Raw genomic sequence first — 20,411 nt, forward strand, 5'->3', positions numbered from 1 at the left:
AACACTGTGCTGCTACTCACTATTCCAAGGATTACAAAGCACCCATTTTTATTATCATAGTCTCTCACTTGTGTTAGGAATGCTAATTTTCAAAAGATTTCACAGCACAGTACCCAAGTTTAAGCAAGGCTTCTGTTGTAAATCACTATCAGGAATTCTTTCTTACAAACAAAGGAGGAACATAGGATAGTAGATCCAAATCACAATACACACAGATGATGCAAATAATTTCAAATACAGTACTTTATTCCTCAGTGTTTACAGCTGTTGACAAAAATGTCTCTCTGGATTCCTGAAAAAAAAATCCCCAACCTTTTTTTTCAGTTCTTCAACAAACAAAACAATATTTAGGTATTCACTAAGTGCGAATTAACACAAAAATGTTCACAAACATATATATGAAAATCTTTTACTTACAACAGAATTTTTGAAAATACTTTTTTTCAAAACAAAACTTGAGATTTAAATCAATTACTTTCATGGTGTTATTGCATCATTAAAGAAATTAAAAGCATACCTTCTGACAAGAGGACAACAAAGGATACCTCCATGAAGTCTGGTGGTGCTTACTTTAGTTTTCAACTACTGGCTTCATATTTTGAAGTTACTTAAGAAAAACTGAAATGGCCAGATTAAAAAAGAATCTCCAGGCTATTTGTGTTTTCGTATTTTACAAGGTCTACATACAAATAACTGAAATATGATACTGAAATAATTTAACTATTAGAATTGAAGTGGGCATGTACCTGCTTCACTTGATGATTTACTTAATTCAGAACTGTCCTGCCTACTACAAACAGGATGGACTGCTGAATGTAAACACACCAAGGCACATCCACATCTGCAGTTACAACAATCCAACTAAACCACTGCAACCTTGCATCCTAAGACTAATGAAACCTTTAAGCATAGGTAACTTGTTCGTTTTTCTGAGTGTATTTCCTTGATGAAGCCACATGCTTGACTGCTGATGACTTGTAGCAAACAATTTAATCTTAAGGCTTTGGTGGTTATAAAACTGCTTTCTATTCCTTTGCTGACCAACACTTCGCTCCAAGGCCAGCAGTCTCATTTGGTATGTCATCAGTTTGGGAGCTTTTCCAGAGCATTAGGCAGAAACCAAACTCAGAATCAAGACAACCAGTACTGTTCTCCCATGTGACCCATAAGGGGTCTCTCCATAAAGACTATAGAGGCTGCAAAGGGCTTAGGCCAGTAAGAAGCATAGAAAAAATTCGGCAAAGGAACTACAGTCCTAGCAGTTGGGTACCATTAAGCCATTATTGCAAAAGTTCACATCTCAGCTAACATGTTCTAGCAAGCAAAATTTCTGCTTCTTTTTGTCAGGTACCTGCTGCAACCCTAAAGCCTGGGTAAAGCCGTATCTATCACATTAGAAGCAGCATTCTCAAGCAAACTGATGAGAGAGGAAATAACAGGAGAAAAACTTTTCAAAGACAGTAATTTCATTTGGAACAGAACTTTACATTCATGCATGAAGTTGCCAATGAAACGACGTGATACCTATGTTTATGAAGGTAAATAAACATCTTTAAAGCATACCAAGGGACACCGATAGGAAATTTGTGCAGAAAGAACTTGTAACTGAGGAATATAAATCCAAAACCAAATCCTGAAGTTCAACCTGCAGTTATGCCTACAATTACAAGTGCTTCAAGTCTGCTGTGCTATTTAATCATCAGACACACCAGGTTAATCAGATGCTTTCCTGAATCTCTCTGTAGTGACCTGATCCTGAAAAATGTTAGCATGAGAACACACTCAGGCATCATCCCCTTTCCACCTCTTTTCTCAGGAGTGGCCTCACAACATGGGAGATCTAAAAGACATTGGGCAGCAATAACTGATTTCTTTAAGTGACAGTTCTAAATTTAATTCCTGTCTGCATATATTTACAGCCATGATGGTATGACAGCTAACTCCTTTTAGACTAGCAGAGTATGTGAGGGAGAAGGCATCCATACCATGTCATGACAGGGCTTCTTTTAGGTTGGCAGAGATAGAAAAGGCACCTGCTGCATGAAATGTCTTGTTAACCTATTAACCAGGCAGCTGGTGACTCCCAAACAAAGAGGAGGCAGGGGAGAAGAAGATAATTTAAAAAAACAAGGGGAAAGAAAAAAAGGCGAGAAGAAACGTCACATTCTTTCTTAAAAAGCTCAGCTTATTCAAAGTTTTGTCTCAAAGCTGAAACATAAGGATATACACATTAATTCAATACCAGACATGATACCTGTAGGCTTTCTGCCCAATAGGATTTTAAAATTATTTTATGAAACACCAACAGTGGAAAACAGGTAAAATGAAAATAAGACACTATCAAAGCTCACTATTATGAGTGAGCTCATAATTATTATGCTCTGACCATTAAAGAGTGTCTGATGCATTATGAACACAAAAAACAACCTGATTAATTTGTGTAGAGTATTAATCCACAGTATTACTAAAATGTGAAGTTCTGCAAGAATAATCGAATATAATTGAATAATTTTCACCAAAGCCTTAAGGATTTTAACATTTGAAATTAAAATGTCATTTACATGTCCCACATGAAAACTGAATGAAGAACAATGAGATGAAGAGAACAAGCGTGAAAGCAGCATTCTTGAGTTTTTAAAAGTGGTTTCATACAGTTCTTAGGCCTACTTGGTTTTTTCTACATAACGTTTTGGAGCAGGAGTGTAAACATGCAACATGCAATAAATTAGAGAAGTCTGACCATTAATATATTTTTGTTTGTTTAGAAAGGGTTTTATTCAGTTTTCTGAGACTTATTTTAAATAAATTGACATCATAAAAAACACCATATAAGCAGTACGAAAAACAGGGACTTTAGTCATCAGATTTTAGTATAAAACTTCTGTTCAGTTAACTAAAAGAACTCAGGGAGAACATCAGTTGGTCTAATGAAATGACTCATATGGTCATACTTAATTCTAATCTAAACCCAAGTCAACAAACCTAAATTCCTAGTACCAGTAAACACCACCACTATATTCTGCCAGTTACTCTGTTAAGATTTATGGTAATTTAGTATCTTCGGTATCCTCCCCCTCCTCTTCCACCATACGGATCACCATAGCCTCCCCTGCCACCATAACCTCCTCTGCCACCCTGGAAGCCACCCCCACCCTGGAAGCCACCTCCACCCTGGAAGCCACCTCCACCCTGGAAGCCACCCCCACCTCTTCCACCACCTCTGAAACCTCCACCTCCTCCTCCTCTACCTCCTCCACCTCCCCAGTTACCCCGTCCACCACCACCACCACCCCCCCAGCCACCTCTTCCACCACCTTCTTGTCTTTTTTGCCATGGAGGCATTTCAGGAGGAGGTGGTTCAATCTCTGTTGGTCTGCCTCCACGATCAGGGACTCTGCCCATCAGAACCTGTACAGAAAAATGGGTCATTTTCAGAGTTAAAAAACAGTACTAATAACTTGATGAGACAGGTTTTTCTCCTGTGGATAGAGAAATGCTGCCTGCTGTTTTCAGGAAATTTGGCCCCTCAGTGCAGTGCTTGACTTAATCACTATCTCTTGTTCTCAGAACACCACAACAGAACTCTAGAAGTGTTCTCATTTTTCACATCTAAAGTGGAAATAACTGCAGATAGCTGGCTCATATTACTTTTGTGAAAATTTTATGAAGAACACTGCACACCTGAAGTATTAGTATTGCAATAAGCAATAGACATACTTCATATATAATATATACAAATACACATATATATTCATATAGAAAAGACTTCTTATGATGCGGCTCTTCTACTTAAAGTTCAAGTTCAAACCTAATCAGCCAACAAAAAAACCACTGGCAAATTGATGTGCAATTCTCAAAGGAACACCAGTTTGCCCAACACTAGAAACTACTGACACTCAGTAAAGAGCCAGAATGAACAAAATATGCAATAGGCTACAGTAACACTTCCAAGAAAAGGAAAAAAAAGGCATCTTGACTATGGCAGGTATTACTCGGCGTATGAAAAGAGAAACTGCACTGGACAAAGTTAAACAAAACAAACATCTTTGAAGAACAAGGATGTATCCAAGTAGGCCTTTTTGTTGTCGTTTTCATACTTCCTAAACTCTATGTGAGCTAAGTTAACATTCCCTGATCAGTCCCAAGCACTCCAACTAAAGTCCTCTCAATAAAAAAAAACCTATTGTAGGATGTCTGAGATTCTACAATAATTAAGAAATTTCAGAGCAGTAGGGACCAAAACATATTAAAGGGTATCTAAATGAGGCAAAAAACATTAGAAAAAATCTGTAAATAGAGGATCAATAAAAGTAGGCTTAATCACCATTTGAATGGCAAAACTCAAGTCACTACTCGCAAGCTTCAGCTTTTATCACACACAAGAAAGCAGCAATGTTGATTCATTACTGCAGCCAAACTAGATAATTTTACTTTGCAGCAAAATGACATTTCTACAGAAACTTTCATGATTTATAACACACTAATGAACTAGAGATGTGAGTTTACAAATCAAACAATAATATCCTGGCAAGGTAGCCCAGGAACTGATACCACAAACACTTATACGTATCACTGAGCTGTGCAGTTCCACTGAACTCAAGAGGTTGTTTACACACATGTACAGCACCCCACATTGCTCCCTCTCATCTACACTACTCTGTTTCATCCTGCTGCATGACTGACTGTCTAGGAAGATAAAAAAAGGACTTTCTGCAATGTTTACTGGAATACTGCACACCTTCCTTTCTTAAATGGAAAAAATAAAGTACCAAGCAAAACCAGTGTAATACTAGAACTCCTTTCCATAGGTCTGTAAATCCCCATGTCCATTTATCACATGCCAGAGAAGCATACCTTGTTGATAGCACAGGCAGTCTTCTCCCGTGTTGATCCACTACTTGTTCTTATGATCTTGGACAAATCCTCACGAGCAGCAAGAAGGTGAGCTAATGTAATGGTGGACTTTGGAGACAAGGCATAGCGCTTGGGCTGATAGATCCGTGCTATTTCATCTGTTTTTACCTAAAGGATAACATCAAACACAACTTACTTGCCAGGTATCAAACATGCCAACAGACTTCTATAAACTATGTGCTGGTCTCCGTAAGTTTCACTTTGAACACAAGGTCTAGCTTCTGAAAATACAAACTGTATTACAAAACATAGTGCCAGTTATCACCAGCTCTCTTCCTGTTGATGGAGCTATTACAGAGAAAGTGCTGCTGATTATGTTTAATTGATGCTGAAACTTAGCACCAGTACAAAAGAAACTCCTCTATCCACTGGCATCAAACAGATGCTTTAATGTCTTCCAACATGTCTACAGATTAAAACTTAAAGAGTCCATACAGCTCTCTCAAGAGCTTTACATAACCATACTCAACAGATCGCTTCTAAACATGACAAAAACAGAGCAGCTTCAAAGTAAGGTAAATTCGTGGAAAAAACCTGAAAATGTATCAATGCAGCAAAACATTCATGCAAGCCATGAAAAGGAGACAACATTAGATTTTTTTCCAAGCATGCTTTGATGTTTCATTTATTTAGCAGGAAAGAAAAAGAAATATGCTTTCTGGGAAAATCTAGAATGACTTTTGGAGTGAAATAAAACATTTGATATTGGCTAGACCAGACAATACATGCTGAACCTGTACAATACTGTTTTACTAGGTAATTACTCCATCATTTGTGAACCCATTTCAGTCTGCAAACTTACCCCTCTTGGATACCGAACAAGTTACAAAAATTAAAAAAAAAATCCCCAAAATGCCACGCCATCAAAAGCAGAGAAACGTATCATAACTTCAATGGTGGGGAAAAAAAGGCAAGCTAACAGATTTTAAAAAGACAACAATTTGTGTCTTGGCTTAAAAAAAAAAATCTCTAAATTACATCAATGCCAGAACATTTTCAAACCCCAAAACTTTTTCAAAGAAGTTATGGACATCCTTCAAGAGAAATAGGGGGGAAAAAAAGATTGAAAACAGTATGTAATTTTGAAGTAGTATATAACCTGGTTATTTCTGTATCTGCATATATTTCACATCAACAGTCTTTATAAGACAGGAAAATGAATCATCTGACTACTTTATCATCAAAAATCTCTTTAAACTTTTGTTCTATTTCAAAAGGGCATTCATTGTTTTTCACATTGAATGGAACAATAGCAAGTGACAAAGTTTTAGTCTGCTTAAGTTAGTCATCAGTCACATCAACTATAGTTTAGAAGTATACTTTAAATTTGAAGATACGTAGTTGTATTGGTACAGCTCTAAGGAACTTATACAAGTAGGGACATCTCCCGGCTCCTCTGAGCTAAATGGCCCCCTTTTCCTTTCTTCCAGCATAAAAGCATTCACAACCACTTCAGAACTTAAACAGAGCTATTCCAATACAGCACAGCAGCACCTAGAGTCATGTCTTCCAGTGATACTTAGTGAACTTCATAAACTTGATTCTGCATGTGTCAATGACAAATTGTGACGTCACAAAGACTTGTAACCATACTTTCAGTAAGCTTTCCAAGTTTTAAGATTTATCCATCTTAAGCTTTCTAAAGAAAACTTTGGAAGAACAGTGATCTTGCCACTCTTGAACAAAAACATCTGCCTCCAGCTTCTCACATGTCTTCATCAAATTACAAACTTTGTGTGTCTCATCTCCCTACTCTTTTGGATACAAACAAGATCTATTTCCAGCTCGGAAACATCATGACTATTTTTTAATATTCAGAGTTCTAGGAAATAGTACAAATGAAATTATCACAATTAAAGAATACCAGCAGAACAAATACAGTGGACTGCTTTGGAATTTTTAGTGACCTGAAGGATTACAAGCAATTATATGATTTTCTCACACAAGCTACTATTCAAATAACCTGTTCAACTGAACAGCTGTTCATCTAGTAGCACTGAATCCAAGATAGAGGGCAGTCCCTGTAACGTCTCAGACTTTATGAGTCACTTTTTATACCCAATCTATGTTAAGGCCCAGTGTTTGTCTTACTTCTGCACCTGAATGAGAAGTGCTGAGATTCCCACCTAGTTTACTTCATTGGAGGGTGTTAGATACAGAAAAGAAAACAGGGAGATGGAAACTTTAATTAAAATGAGAAATCCCAACAAAGGATGCTATAATTTCTAATTGTGAAGCTATAAACAGTCACCAAGGATGGACTGTGCCATGGACTGGTTAAATCCATCCTCTTCCTCAATACTTAAGATTTGGATATTACAGCTTGAGATGAGAAATAGGCTGGAAAAAAGGTAACAGTGATGGAAGTGTATTTGTGTATTTACATGATATGCATATTCTGTAGGAAGACTTGGGGAACAGTAGCAGACTCCCACCTACAGGAAGCAAGAAGTACATCAAGCTTACCTTTGCTCTGTCAGACCAGCCAAAAGACTGCACAGTCACATCGAGCCTCTTCATCAACATCCGCCGTCGACACTCGTACTCACTGCAAAGAGCATCATTGATTTTTTCCAATCTTTCCTGCAGTGTTACAATAAGAAATTCAAACTGTCAAATATATAGACAAGTCAATTCAAAGTTAACCCCATCCATCAATTAATATGTCTATCCTGAGGTGAATCACTTTCAACTACACAGCATTTATGTAATGCTACAGTAGTCTGTATATACAAAATGATTTGAAAGTGAACAATGGATAAATCAACACAAGGTCTGTTTTATAATGCCAATTCTGGAAGTATATGATTATCACCATTAGTATTTAGCAACCGAATTTCAGTATTAATATTCAGCAATAGAACAGTGACTATAAAAAGGCAAAGTTAAATGAAACCATATGCATTCATTTTGACCATCCTGTTAAATACTGTAAAGAAATGGAGAAACTTTTCTTTACCACTTGGTCAGAGTTCAGAGGTTTTGTTAGCAGTGACTTCCCCACATGGTTATTTTTAACTTTTGAGAGGATGTCCTTTATCTGAAAAAAAACACATACATCTCAGAACACAAATGATATTTGGATTTATTTCAGCAAAATTTGTTACAATCTCATTTTGCTACTCAGAAGATCAAACACAGCGTGCTTGTTTCAGCAGACTCGTCAAAACAGATACAAATCTGGTTATGACCCACTATAAAAAGATTTCCTTAATACTTTCATGAGATGACCAGCCTCCATACAAAAATATTTTATGGCACATCACTTCCCCATTAAGACAACAATAGTTATATAGCAAATTTATCAAGTGCATACAGAAAGTAAGACTAGCTAAATTACTCGTTTTAGATACTACTAAGTGTTGTAACTATAACAATTAGAAATTCGGAGTTCTGTTGCCAAATGTTACACTGGGCTACAAAACAATCTGGTGATGGGTGCTATTAAGAAAGGCAGGAGATATGATAGGTAAACACTCATTCTTTCTCATCAATTTTATTCTACTCCTATAACTGGTTTCAGCTAACATTATGTTTAACTTTTGCATTCACTCCAAATCAAATTTGCTTATACTTCTTCCACTAGTTCTTGCCCTCAAGAATCGGCCCTCTCTTACCTTCCAAACACCACTGCATTCTCTTCTCTCATTACAAGAAACCTCTACCTCCTCTTCTGGAGTGAACTTCCTTCGGCAAAGCTCTTCTAAAAATCATTACCATGAATGCCCACAAGACTTGTACATAACTTGAACATTTTCCAGCTGATTTTTCAGCTGGAGTTGACTGCATGCATATTATTGTTCCTGCAAGTTTTCTAACAGTCTGATGGAGAGAAGTACATCTTCATGGCTATTTACTAAAGCAAATGGGGAACCAAGCAAAATGAGTAAAACTAGAGTTAATTTTCTTTTATATGTCAAAGGAAGCATTAAGGTAGTGCATGACCTACAATAAAACCTGTAACTGGGGATAGCCATGAGATACACTTGCAAAGATTATAAGACTTCATATGGGCACACAGGCATTTACCCTACATTTGTCATAAAGGCATGGTTCAAAGTTCAGTTCTGACCTTCACATGTTACAGAAATATCATCTCTATTGACTGCTTTGAAAAAAAATTCCAGAAGTCAAAAATCGAATTCTAGAGCACCTAGTTAGTTGTTAAAAGAAATACTTAGAAAATCAACTCTCATATGTCATGATTTTTGTAATTACCTTTTTTTTTTGCATAGATGAAGAAAAAATCTGATCTCAAATTTTGTGTGAAAACCAAGGTGTATGTATTTTGTTCTTTCTTTTTACATTACTGCTGGGCAACACTCTGGCAGGTTAAAAACACAATATCCTAGAAAAAGTCTGAGGTAAATATACTGTGCAGTGATCAAATTAAGGGAAAACACTGTTTTGACTCTATCAGAAAAGACAGCCTAGTAGTATCTGAAAAGTGGCAATCTAATTATTCAATACTCCCTGTTATTATATCCATTCATATCAAAAGAGGTTACAATAAGGGGTGATGTTTTGTTCCATGTACTATACTGATCCCAACACTCCTCTTTCTCTTATAATTCTTGCTTCTCTATAATCTTTTTCTTCACAAAAAGCACTCCAAGTTTGTCTGTCTTCTGAATGTAGCCAGTTTTTTTTTTACTGAAGCAGGTACATGGTGCCATATTCCATTCCAAAATGCAAATGTACCTAGGCACAAACTATGTTATAATTTAAATAAATGTCTGAAGAATCAAAATCTAAAGTTAATAACCAGGAGTAGAAAAAGACCAGTATGACAGCAGGAGATGAATAGATCAGTAATTAAGAATAAGAAGAAGGAATGAACAGCAGACGAATTAAAAATTCTATAGAGCAAGAGGTGTCTGTTTATATAGCACTGAGGTCACAAATATTACCTCAAAGGTGGAAAGGACTAGTCTATCAAAATGAGACTACCTGATGAAACAAAAACCAATACAACAAAATGAAAAATCTTCAGTGTAATTTACAGTTAGAGCGTGAAAGAAGACCTGAAAATCAGTGATGCTGAATACTACCTAGAGATTAGAATTGTTTTAAGTTTGCTGCTGTAAACTTAGGACAACTAAGAGGTAAATGCAACGCTGGGCTCCACATACAAAAGCCACACGTTCTGCCATCACAAGTCAATCATCACTGATTTCCATGAAATGAAAAGTGAAAGGAAATTTAGAGAACAATTAAGGAAGATAACCAATGAAAATCAGAACTAGAAGGAACAAGAGCAGCTAAATGAAACAATCCTTTACTGACTTCCCCCAACTTTCTACGTTTTCTTTCCAAGTTAAAGAGAATACCTACGTAATTTTTGTCCAGCACAGGTTTACTAATCAGTAACAGTTAAGGAGGCATCTCTCTACTGATGAACTGGTCTATGTTTTTGATACACTGTAAAGACACACTCAGATTAGTGAATCTCCACTTAGTCCTCACGCCCACCAGCAGGGCGCAAGGGGAAATCCTACAGCTACAATGGTGAAATAAACTGAGCTGCCTTACAGCTGCAGAATACATTGTCCAGCCATGAATGATGACAGAGGTATGAGCACAGGAACTCTGACATACAGCAGTCTGCCAGAGGACAAGAATACAATGGATGTAAGAATCTATGCTATAGCTCATATTCCCCCACATGACAGTTGTCCTGGGTTTGAGAAGGATATGCAGGAGTTTAAAAAATCCCACCACAACCCAGAAAGAAGTCTGCACATGTAAGTGGGAACAAAATCAAATGCAGTGCCCAGATAAAAGAGCAGTGAAAACATACTCAAAGAAACATAAAACAAATTGTAATAGGCAAATCATCCTAATGTTTTTACACATTCAGGTGTAAAAAGCTGACCAAATAAGTAAAACTAGATGTAGACAACTATATTTGACTATTTGACATACTGTGTAATCAATGATCCTGGTGACACTAGAAATTTATGGGATTGGTTTGGGAGTTCACACACTCTCTAAATATAAAATGCAAACAAATCAGCTGTTGGATCTCCTTGAGACAAAAATACCAAATTCAAATCTGCTGCATAAAAATAAACAGTTATTCTACTGTTACCAAATAAAGTGTATCTTTATTGAACATGACATTTCTCATTTGTAATTTTGTATTACTGAAAAAAAAATTAGCTCACATTTCATTACCATATTCAATGTTTTTATTAAATACCCTCATCTTCTGTCAAAACAGAGCAGTTATTTTTATATTTAACACATTTTACACATCATATATGTATGCACCTCCAGGGTTTTTTGAGATTTTGAAAAAACCTGACCTGCAGAAAGGTGTTATGTTATTAATTTAAAATAGCAACACTTTGATGAAAGAAGGTTCCCTTAATTAGTCATAAGGGTACTGTACAGTTGCAGAGAGATCACCTAAAATCCAAAGCATAAAACATTTTTAAGCCTCTCTTTCATATACCTGCAGATAAATTCACTGTTTATCTAACTCTAAATACATTTTTGTTTGATCCTGATGTCTGATGAACAGGACAACTCTTCGGTCTTGTTCCCTGCAGTTACATCAATATTTACTGTCCAGGCACCATTACATCTGCAAAATTACTACAGATCAACAGTTAAACAAAACACATTAATTTAAATATTAATAAATTCTAGAATCTATACCCAAATATTTTAAAAGATATTCTTCTCACATTTCACTTAAATGTTATGTTAGCCTCATTTTGACTTAGTTTGCTCAGTAGCCCTTTGTAGTTTCTTTCCATTCTACTGATATGTGAAAAGTAGCAGAGTACTTTTAAAAATGTGGGCAGAAACAGTTCAGAAGTCTTTTGAATAATATCATATTACAAGTTTTTTCAAATAAACAGTATTAGAATATCACTTTGTAATTAGGTGTGAAATTCACACTATCTTGATTGGAAAACAGCCAGATGTAAGCACTAGTTACAAAGCTCAACACTGGCATGAACTTTTCTGAACCTTTCATCAATGTTCATTTAGAACTTATGGAGGTTTTGGCACTAAATTTCAGACTGACTCCTAGATTCCCCCTTTGTAAATATACTTTACAAGGGAACAGCATCTTAAACAATTGAAAAATTACTATCAGTTTTTCAGTTCTATATAATAAGATATACTTAGTTGTAGAAGGCTGTAATACTATTCATCTCTCCTTTTCTTAGGTGTATTGATAATCAGTACCCTAGGTAATTACAGGAGATGCAAAAGATACTTGCTATGATTGTACATTCAAAGTTTGAGCTACTATAAAACTCTTTTTGAATGAAGAAAGCAATTCTGATTTTATACTAGTCTCTTAAATAAACTGGAAAATCACTTAAAACAATAAATGTTCTAATATTCCATACCAAAATACAGTGTGTGATCTGGCCTTTGGTAGGTTGCTGCTGCACAGCCAAACTATTCTCAGAACTACTCCCACAGCTACTGACAATGCTGAAGATGCTAGACAGAGACAAAGAGTAGACATGTTGAAATGCCACAGACACATTTGCAGATACACTAAATAAAAACACTAGATCACTAATTACGTCTGTACTATGAATGATATAATCCTAAACATCAACAGTGCAATTTTATGCAGAATCTAATTAAATCAAAAGCCAAAAAATATTTGGAAAAATAAATGGATAATTTCAAGTTAATTTCTGTGAGCATATTAAAAAAAAGTAGCAAAATAGTGCTCTTAGAAAAAATGTTTACAAAGCCAATGAACTTTAATTAGTAGCAACACCTTTCTAAAGCAGCTATACCTGTAAGTGTAGGTCTCTAACTCTGTCACCTATCAAAATACCTCCAAGTTTGTCCTATACTAAAGTGATGGATGAAGGACAAGTAAACACACAGCAGGAATTCTACAAAATCTCCTGCGAGGTAAGAAAAAGTCCTTTGTTTATAAGGGATAAAACACACAGAGAACAAATTACACTATTAATTTGGAGTCACAGAAGATGAACTAACTAGTTTTGCCACCTTTCTACACTCTGAAGTGAGCACAAGTGGTATAACCGCTGTGGAACTGACAGACCTGAAAACTACTGGAAAATAGTCCAGGCACTATTTAAAAAAAAAAACCCAACTAAAACCAAAGATAAACGCTTTTAAGATTCTGCTCATTTTAGTATTTCTGAAAGTGTAACAGTTTATACAAACTGAGATGGCAACACTATGCACAATTCAAGCCTGTAATGCCGACAGGAAATGTTGGACTTTGCAAAAGGTGGCAAATACCAGGTGCCTAATAATTCAAAGCAAACATTCTAGTATCACTATGTGTGTATGAAGGAAGTGGTGCTCCAGGTCTGGTCTTGCTGTCCCACAGCTGCAGAACTGGAGCCCTCTCCCTATAATGGGATGAAACTAAAACTGTACCTGAGAAGTGAAGCAAGGAATTGAGCAAGGAAGGCCACTGGCCATGGCTGCAGCCTATAAACACACCACAGCTAACACCCTCAGAGGGAGACCAGCAGAATCAGGCCATTAGTTAGCAACTCTAACTCTGACATTTTCATTCCCAGAACAGTGCTAGAATTGTTTCTTCATCCCTTCAAAAATATTTACCGAATGCGAAGATTTCCTTGTAACTAAATAGATCAAGCATAGTTATAGTGTAGGAATAGGCAGTTCCATTTGCACCTGGGTGATGCCTTTTATAAATTAACCTATTAAAGGTTTTGTCTTGTCACACTGAAGATGTAAGAAAATCATGCAAGTAACAGGCCCTCTCCCCAAAATCTCTGAATGTTCAACTGTCCACTGGTTGATGAGGAAGGAAAAAAACAAGCACAATCATGTAAAATTATTAAATTCAAAGACTCAGAAGCAGAGAGAGTTTCTATTCTACCCTTAAGGGGGGGATCAGTCATTCTCTCCCCAAACACTAGAGACAGATGAAGAGCAAAACTTTTAGTTGTCTGACACAGAAGATAAATTCCACCTCAAGAGCCTACTTACATTTTGCAGTAAGGAAATCAGATCAAGGATGACATCAGTGAAATGAGTTAGAACTTGGAGGGACACAATGGGAAGAACTAACTTGCTGACTAAGGTTTAAGTTGGCTTATTCACTGAATACTGGGAATTCAGGCATTTTCATCGTCTTCTGCAGCTAAGGCAATACCACCAACAAATCCATACTTACAATCAAGAAATAATGAAACTAAAAAGAACTAATTTAAGTTTTGGATATTAAATTTAAATACATCCCAGAAATGACTACAGGTATATAAATGCACAGTCAGTTATTACCCGAAGTTTTCTGCTTGCACATTTGAAAGGGTGAGAGGAAAACTTTATACCTTAACCTTGCATGGTAAAGTATGTCTGATGAGGTACATTGCAACCTCAGGGAAATGCTGAAATACTTCACCTCGTAACTAAAACAGTTTAACTTAAAATACTATGCTGGCTTTCAGAATTAAAATTCTGTGGCACTTGTCAGATAGGGCTTTTACGGGTGAGATTGCTGGGCTCTTAACTCCACGATGAATGCTTACAAAGATAGTGCTTACAGTTTACAGGAAAGATGTAAAAGTCCATACCTTTTGTTCCACACTGGCTAACAAGGGAGGAATACCAGAAGATGAGGAGTTTGGCAGACCCAGTGCATCGCAAATAGCTTGCGCTTCCTGAATAATTTCATTGTGCTTTTCCGAACGAGAGCCTTTCATTTTCTTGCTCTGCAGTATCTTTAAAGCCTGAAGTTCTGTACTTAGAAATACTAGAGAGAAAAGCATCATAATGGCAAATTTAGAGACCCTTAAGTATTTCTGCATCCACATTCTCAGTACAGCTAAAATATATACATTTTTAAGAATAATCATTATAAAAGGGAGACTTTTTCAGCTCTCTCCAGAACAAGTCAGTATGAGTATTCTTTACCTCAATTGCCTCTCACCTGACTTCCTACCTTCAGTCTACACATTGCATTTAACTGTTAAACTCTCTTCTGCCACCAGACCCCAAACTCCTTGGCTAGTTTTATATTACCACACTGGTTCCTGCTGCCACTCCTTTGTCCAAGTCCAACTTAAACTTAGATGTTGTTTCTCTCAATTCTGCTTTCAGCACCTTCAAACTGTGCATTTCTGTTCAAGCTGCCCTGAAATCTCTCACAAACACAAGGAAGCAAGGTCTCAGTTTAGGTGAGCTGAAACAACTGGATCAAGAGAGGGATCAGAACGCCTCAGCAAGTTGCACTGTACTTTCAAAATAAATTTTAGTTACTGCTAAAACAGCTTTCTAATGCTGCTCTATTTTTCACTTTGCAAAGTGAGTTAATACATGCTGAGCCCGTATACAATGACTGTACACATCAACTAAAAACACATAAAGAACGCTTCAGCGTAAATTGTACAGTTGTGATAAAGTAGGCATGCACATAAAATACTATATCAAAAATGGGAAAAATTATTCTTACTCACACAGGAGTTTAAGACAATCTTCTTTCTCTCTTAATCTGTCTTTGATGTCTCCAGACACCAGTGAGGAATACGGACAAGACATTTCTCTCAGAAAGCCACTAATTTCAAGCTGGAAGCTCTCTATATCTTTCACACCTATGGAAATCAATGCACAATTAATGGCTTTTTACAGAAACACTGAACTGCAATCTCATTTTTTTAACGTACACTTACACTGCAGATTTCAACAGCCCAAAGATTAACCACCTACCACCCCAGTAACATTTTTCTTTAAAAAGTCCTACATACAAGCAGACACGCCTTCTAATAGTATCTCGTACTCATGCTTTGAATGAGGTAATGCTACAGCAGTCTATGAAGACATGAACATGAACACCAGAAGGAAGTGAAAAGTTTACGTCACTGAATAGCATGTCAATGTAATTAATTTTCTGATGAAGGAGTAACAAAAGTCATGAACCCATTATTTTCAGTGATTGGTTTTAGTTCCATTACTTCTTTGGTGAAAACATAAGTAATATAAAATCTCATCCAAAACTTCAGAACTAGGCAGGAATAATCAGGCAGTGCTACTGAGCACCTCACATATCCACAGACTGTGCTGACTGGAACATGGGACCAACTAGACCAACAGCCAGAAAACATCCAGCACTGCAATTTACACTATCAAAACATGATTACAGGCATGAATATACCTTTTACATTTATGTATATCTTAAACCACCCTAAATCACCTGCCTTCTCCATTTTCAAACAGTCTTCACAACACAAGACCTTAATCTAAGAGCACACAAATATCAGCCTGAATTTGGCTACCTTTCAGCTTTCTTGTAAACTTCAACACTGTAATTTTACTATTAGCTGAACAATAAGGGTCTAAACCCACTGAACAAATACTAAATTAACATTCATATACCATCTGTTGCAGTGATGCTTTCTTCCATATTACAAAGTGACTTTATCTGGGAACCTAACCAAATGCAAAGCTCAAAAAATTCTGGTGAAGACAATCCATTTTCTGCTGCTTTCTTCAGGGCATCCTCCTCCAACAGGGCACCCGTGTACCTGCACAGACAGATAAACATTAGGAATAAGAAGTAAGTGTAACATAAAATATACATATTTTCAAATTATCTTTCTCTAAGCTGGTTAGTAACTATACTTAAAGGAATTAATCTTTCTACATTACTTTTGTCAGTGAATAATTCAGATGTTTTTCTTCAACCACACCAAAAAATTTGGTCATTTATAAGCAAAACAGTTTGTCAGAAAATATGAGGCAAGTATTTTCACATGTGTACGTGAAAACAGACTTTGATCTCAGAACACGCCTGACAGAGAAGAACTCAAGTATTGTTTCGTGAAATTTCTTCCTAACAGTAACAACTGACTGACCTGGAGTACTGAGAATAACATAACTGAAAATTAAATTTCGCACAGATTTTGTCCCGTACCATGGGAAGCACATCGCGGGAGGTGGGCAGGCACCGAAGAACGCGGTGCTGCCCCGCCGGCGTACAGCGGCCGCCCCAGCGCCAACCACGGCTGCTGCACCCTCGGAGCGCCCGGCCTCCTCTGTCCGCCCCGCACTACAGCCGGGGAGCCCACTGCCCACGCCGTGACCCCGCTCCCGGCCCAGGCCCGGCCCCGCCGAGCCCCCGGCACCCGCCACAACGCGGGGCCCGCTCCTCTGCCGGTCCCGCGCTCCCCCTGGCTCCCGCCTCCGGCCCGGCCTCTCGCCCGCGGCCCCTCGCCCCTCGCAGGGGGAGCCGCCGCTGCTCTCCGGTTACCCCAAGGCCTCCAGCGCGTCCAAAATGTCGCTCTCCATCGCCGGGCCCGGCGGCAGCTCCCTCATGCCGGCGCCGCGCCGCGCGGTGCCCGCCTCAAACCGGCCCTCCGCAACGCGCGCCCGCCGCCGCGTTCCGCTGCCGCCGCAGCGCAGCCCCGGCCGGGGGCGGCCCCGGGCGGCCTCCGCCCCTCCCTCGGCGCCGTCTTCGCTCCGAGGGGCCGCGGAGCCGCGAGGGGCCAGCCCCCGGCTGTGGCCAGGGGTGATCCTTCCATGCGGGCCGGCTCTGCCTTTCTCCCGTGCTGGGGAGAGCCCGGGCTCCCTCACCCTTCCCCAGCGGGGCTCGTCTCCTGGCCCTACGGCTGCGCTCCCGACCTGGCCCCAAACCCCTGCCCCTACAGTCGCCTACTCCGCTCCGCTGGGTACCAGCCGCCCGGAGAAATACAGAACATATATATATATATCTGTGAGAGCAAAACGTGAATCAGTCACTATTTAAATTCCACAGGGTGTTCTTGAAAAATCGTAGCTTTTCTGTATACTAGAGATGTCCTGGACAGGGAGAACAAGTTTGAATTTCCCAAACTGTGTCTTGACACCCACAACTGAAAGATGATGTTATGTGTGTGATTATATACTTATGCTCCTCTCATAGTGTTACCCTTCATGCAGTCCACAGCTTTCCCCGTGTCCGTTCCGGAGTTTCCCATCTGTGGGGAAGGGAAAAAGAATCATGAAAACGCTGGCTAAAACACGATTTGTAAACATCTATGCTCATGAGCGTGAACTCTGCCTTTGCCCCACGCCCTTTGCAATTTACAAACACAAACACAAAACCACAAGCGCACAAGTGAAAGCACCGAAACAAGCGATCTCGGCACTCCACAGCCATTACTTTCCTACAGAAAGCCTATGTGACTTTAGCTGGACACCAGTGCCCTAGAGCTTTGCAGTTTTGGTCACAATTTCGTTTTCACTGGACTGCCAGTTTGGCATCTCCCTCAGCAGTCAGGTAAGTCTTGGTGCTAGCATAAGGAAGAAATGGAGGTGCACAGCTAAGATTAGGAAATGAAGACAGCAGTGGGTCAGCACTGACTTGAATCAACTTGAACTGATACAAAATGGCAGCTGCGTCTGTCTGCACTGCAAGGTGAAGATGGGAATTTTGGGGAAAGGTCTTCTGCCAATTCTGTATGAAATCTCTACAGTTACAAGCTGCATGTAATCTTGCTATTAAAAAAAAACCATAAAATACACGACTCAGTTTTCTATTGAGGTGGGTAAACCTCAAGCATTTACTTGTTTGAATGTGACAATTGTTAGGCTGATCAAAGCCGCTGGAGAAGCGTTCTTGCTGCCAGGCTTGCAGTGGGCATTCTCAGCCCGAATGGCGAGGATGGGCTGGTGCTGACTGCTGCAGCAGAGCCATCACCTCCTGCTCTGCCCTGCCAACAGCCATGGCTTTGGCTTTATGTGCTGGGCACAATCCGCCCGCTCCTAGAGGGGAAAAGAAAGCTGCCCACAGATGCACCAGCTGCACATTTCAAAAGATTCATTGCTTTGTCCTTCTCATATGCAGCATAGGAATAAAAAATGAGGTCTCTTGAATTCAAACAGAATGGAGCCAGACACCGTTTTAATGCAGGAGAGGTACAAGTAATTTGTAGTACTAAGAAACATTTAGCAGACAATTAATTGACCACTAGAGGGGATCATAGGAGTGGAGAAGGAGTTGAATGCACTGTATGATAAATGCTTTCTTCTAATCCAAGCTCGCCTACGTGCAATGTTGTACTGTATGTGCACAGTTTAAAAATGATTGAGAGAAAACAGCATTCTGTGCATACTTAAGTTGATATAAGAAGCTTATATTAAGTTTAAAATACATCAATAATGGGTTTACTTGTTACAATGAAATAGCTTTACACAGATATTTTTTCAGCTTAGCTTAGTCCAGAATGTCTGTTCAGCTTCCATGTGTAAAAGGGTGCTAATCATTATTTTAACCTATTTTTAAAAAATAGGTTCTGTTCTTCAGACTTGCTGTCATTCAAACAAGTGTAATGTTCAATTGCTTTTAATCCTTCCATAAGCTTGTTCTTACCTTTAAGGATGATTTAGAAGTAGCCACTCCAGGCACTATGAATCTCATTACATCACTGTGGAATCAGACTGCAAGTTGACATTGATCAATATATTTTAATTACATCAGTCTTGCAAATGAAGTATTTGCAATGTGAATGATGTGATATCAACATCACCGAACCTGAACAAATTCCCACTAGGTACAAGGATCTTGCCCATCCATTCACTGGCTATCTTGCTGAAATTGAAGTTGACATTACATCATAAATACTTGATTTAGAAATCATCCTTCTAGCATCTTCCAGACCAAATCAAGCCACCTGAAGCAGTGACATCAAAGTTTTTGGTCCAGAATGAATTCTCTCAAGAAACTATCTAGAGTAATAAATTCTGCAGAATACAAAGTTCAGTTCCTGGAAAATGGACTGCTCTGAAATTACTTTCTTGTAGCACATCTCTCTGCACAGGAGTGGGAGAGGGCAGAACCAGGCAGCCATTGACACCTTGCACAATGACTGCAATATACCCACTCGTACCCTTTTTCCAGTGCTTGTCTAAGAAGATGGTGGCTTTGCACCGTCCTTGAGGTGAAATAAAACGAATAAGGCAGTCTTGCTCTGTAAGGTTACAGACTTAATTGCACACAGCTGAAGATACTGAGTTTTGTCATTTACCTTTGAGATCGGTGTGGGGCCTAAATATTTCAGTGACATGTGCTTGCATCTTTCAGCATCACTAAATAAATATGAATAATTTGCTTCTCTTTTTTTCCTAGTGGTGCATTGCAAGAGAAGGATTATGACTATTAAAGAACCTAGATTTCTTTTTGCTTAAGTGGAGTCTCACATGGAATATATTAATACACAACAATACAGAAAGAAAGACATTGAACATAAGCAGCTTTACAAAAAGGAAAGCTGAGTGACATGTGGAATTGCCAGCAACTTTCACCTCTGTCAGGGGACTCAGATTAATTGTCTTCTTGCTACTGAGATAGTAATTATACTGTAAGGACTAATTACATCTGAAATTTCTGTTGTTAGTTTTTTGGGTTTTTTTAAAAAGGGAAGGTGATAAGATGATTTAGCCTTTAGGTGCCCAGTGAACATTTGTTTGCAGAAGAGGCTGTAGAGTGTTGGTAATAATTTTGTAGACATTATTCCATTATGAATGAGATTGAA

The 20,411-nt window shown here is 38.5% G+C and overlaps 1 protein-coding gene across 1 annotated transcript; it reads right to left on the reverse strand.

The window, feature by feature from the left end:
- Nucleotides 1-225: 225 nt before the first annotated feature.
- On the reverse strand, nucleotides 226-17,239 carry TSLIG3B (tRNA splicing ligase complex subunit 3B). Its single transcript, XM_014891240.2, has 8 exons — nucleotides 17,150-17,239; nucleotides 16,276-16,424; nucleotides 15,360-15,494; nucleotides 14,478-14,656; nucleotides 7,874-7,954; nucleotides 7,381-7,497; nucleotides 4,855-5,022; nucleotides 226-3,408 (listed from the first exon to the last, which is right to left on the reverse strand). The coding sequence occupies exons 1-8, from the start codon at nucleotides 17,212-17,214 to the stop codon at nucleotides 3,052-3,054; spliced, it is 1,251 nt and encodes a 416-aa protein (XP_014746726.1). The 5' UTR covers nucleotides 17,215-17,239; the 3' UTR covers nucleotides 226-3,051.
- Nucleotides 17,240-20,411: the final 3,172 nt, after the last annotated feature.

The sequence above is a fragment of the Sturnus vulgaris genome, chromosome 6, assembly GCF_052056855.1.
Source record: "Sturnus vulgaris isolate bStuVul1 chromosome 6, bStuVul1.hap1, whole genome shotgun sequence".
Classification (NCBI taxonomy): domain Eukaryota; kingdom Metazoa; phylum Chordata; class Aves; order Passeriformes; family Sturnidae; genus Sturnus; species Sturnus vulgaris.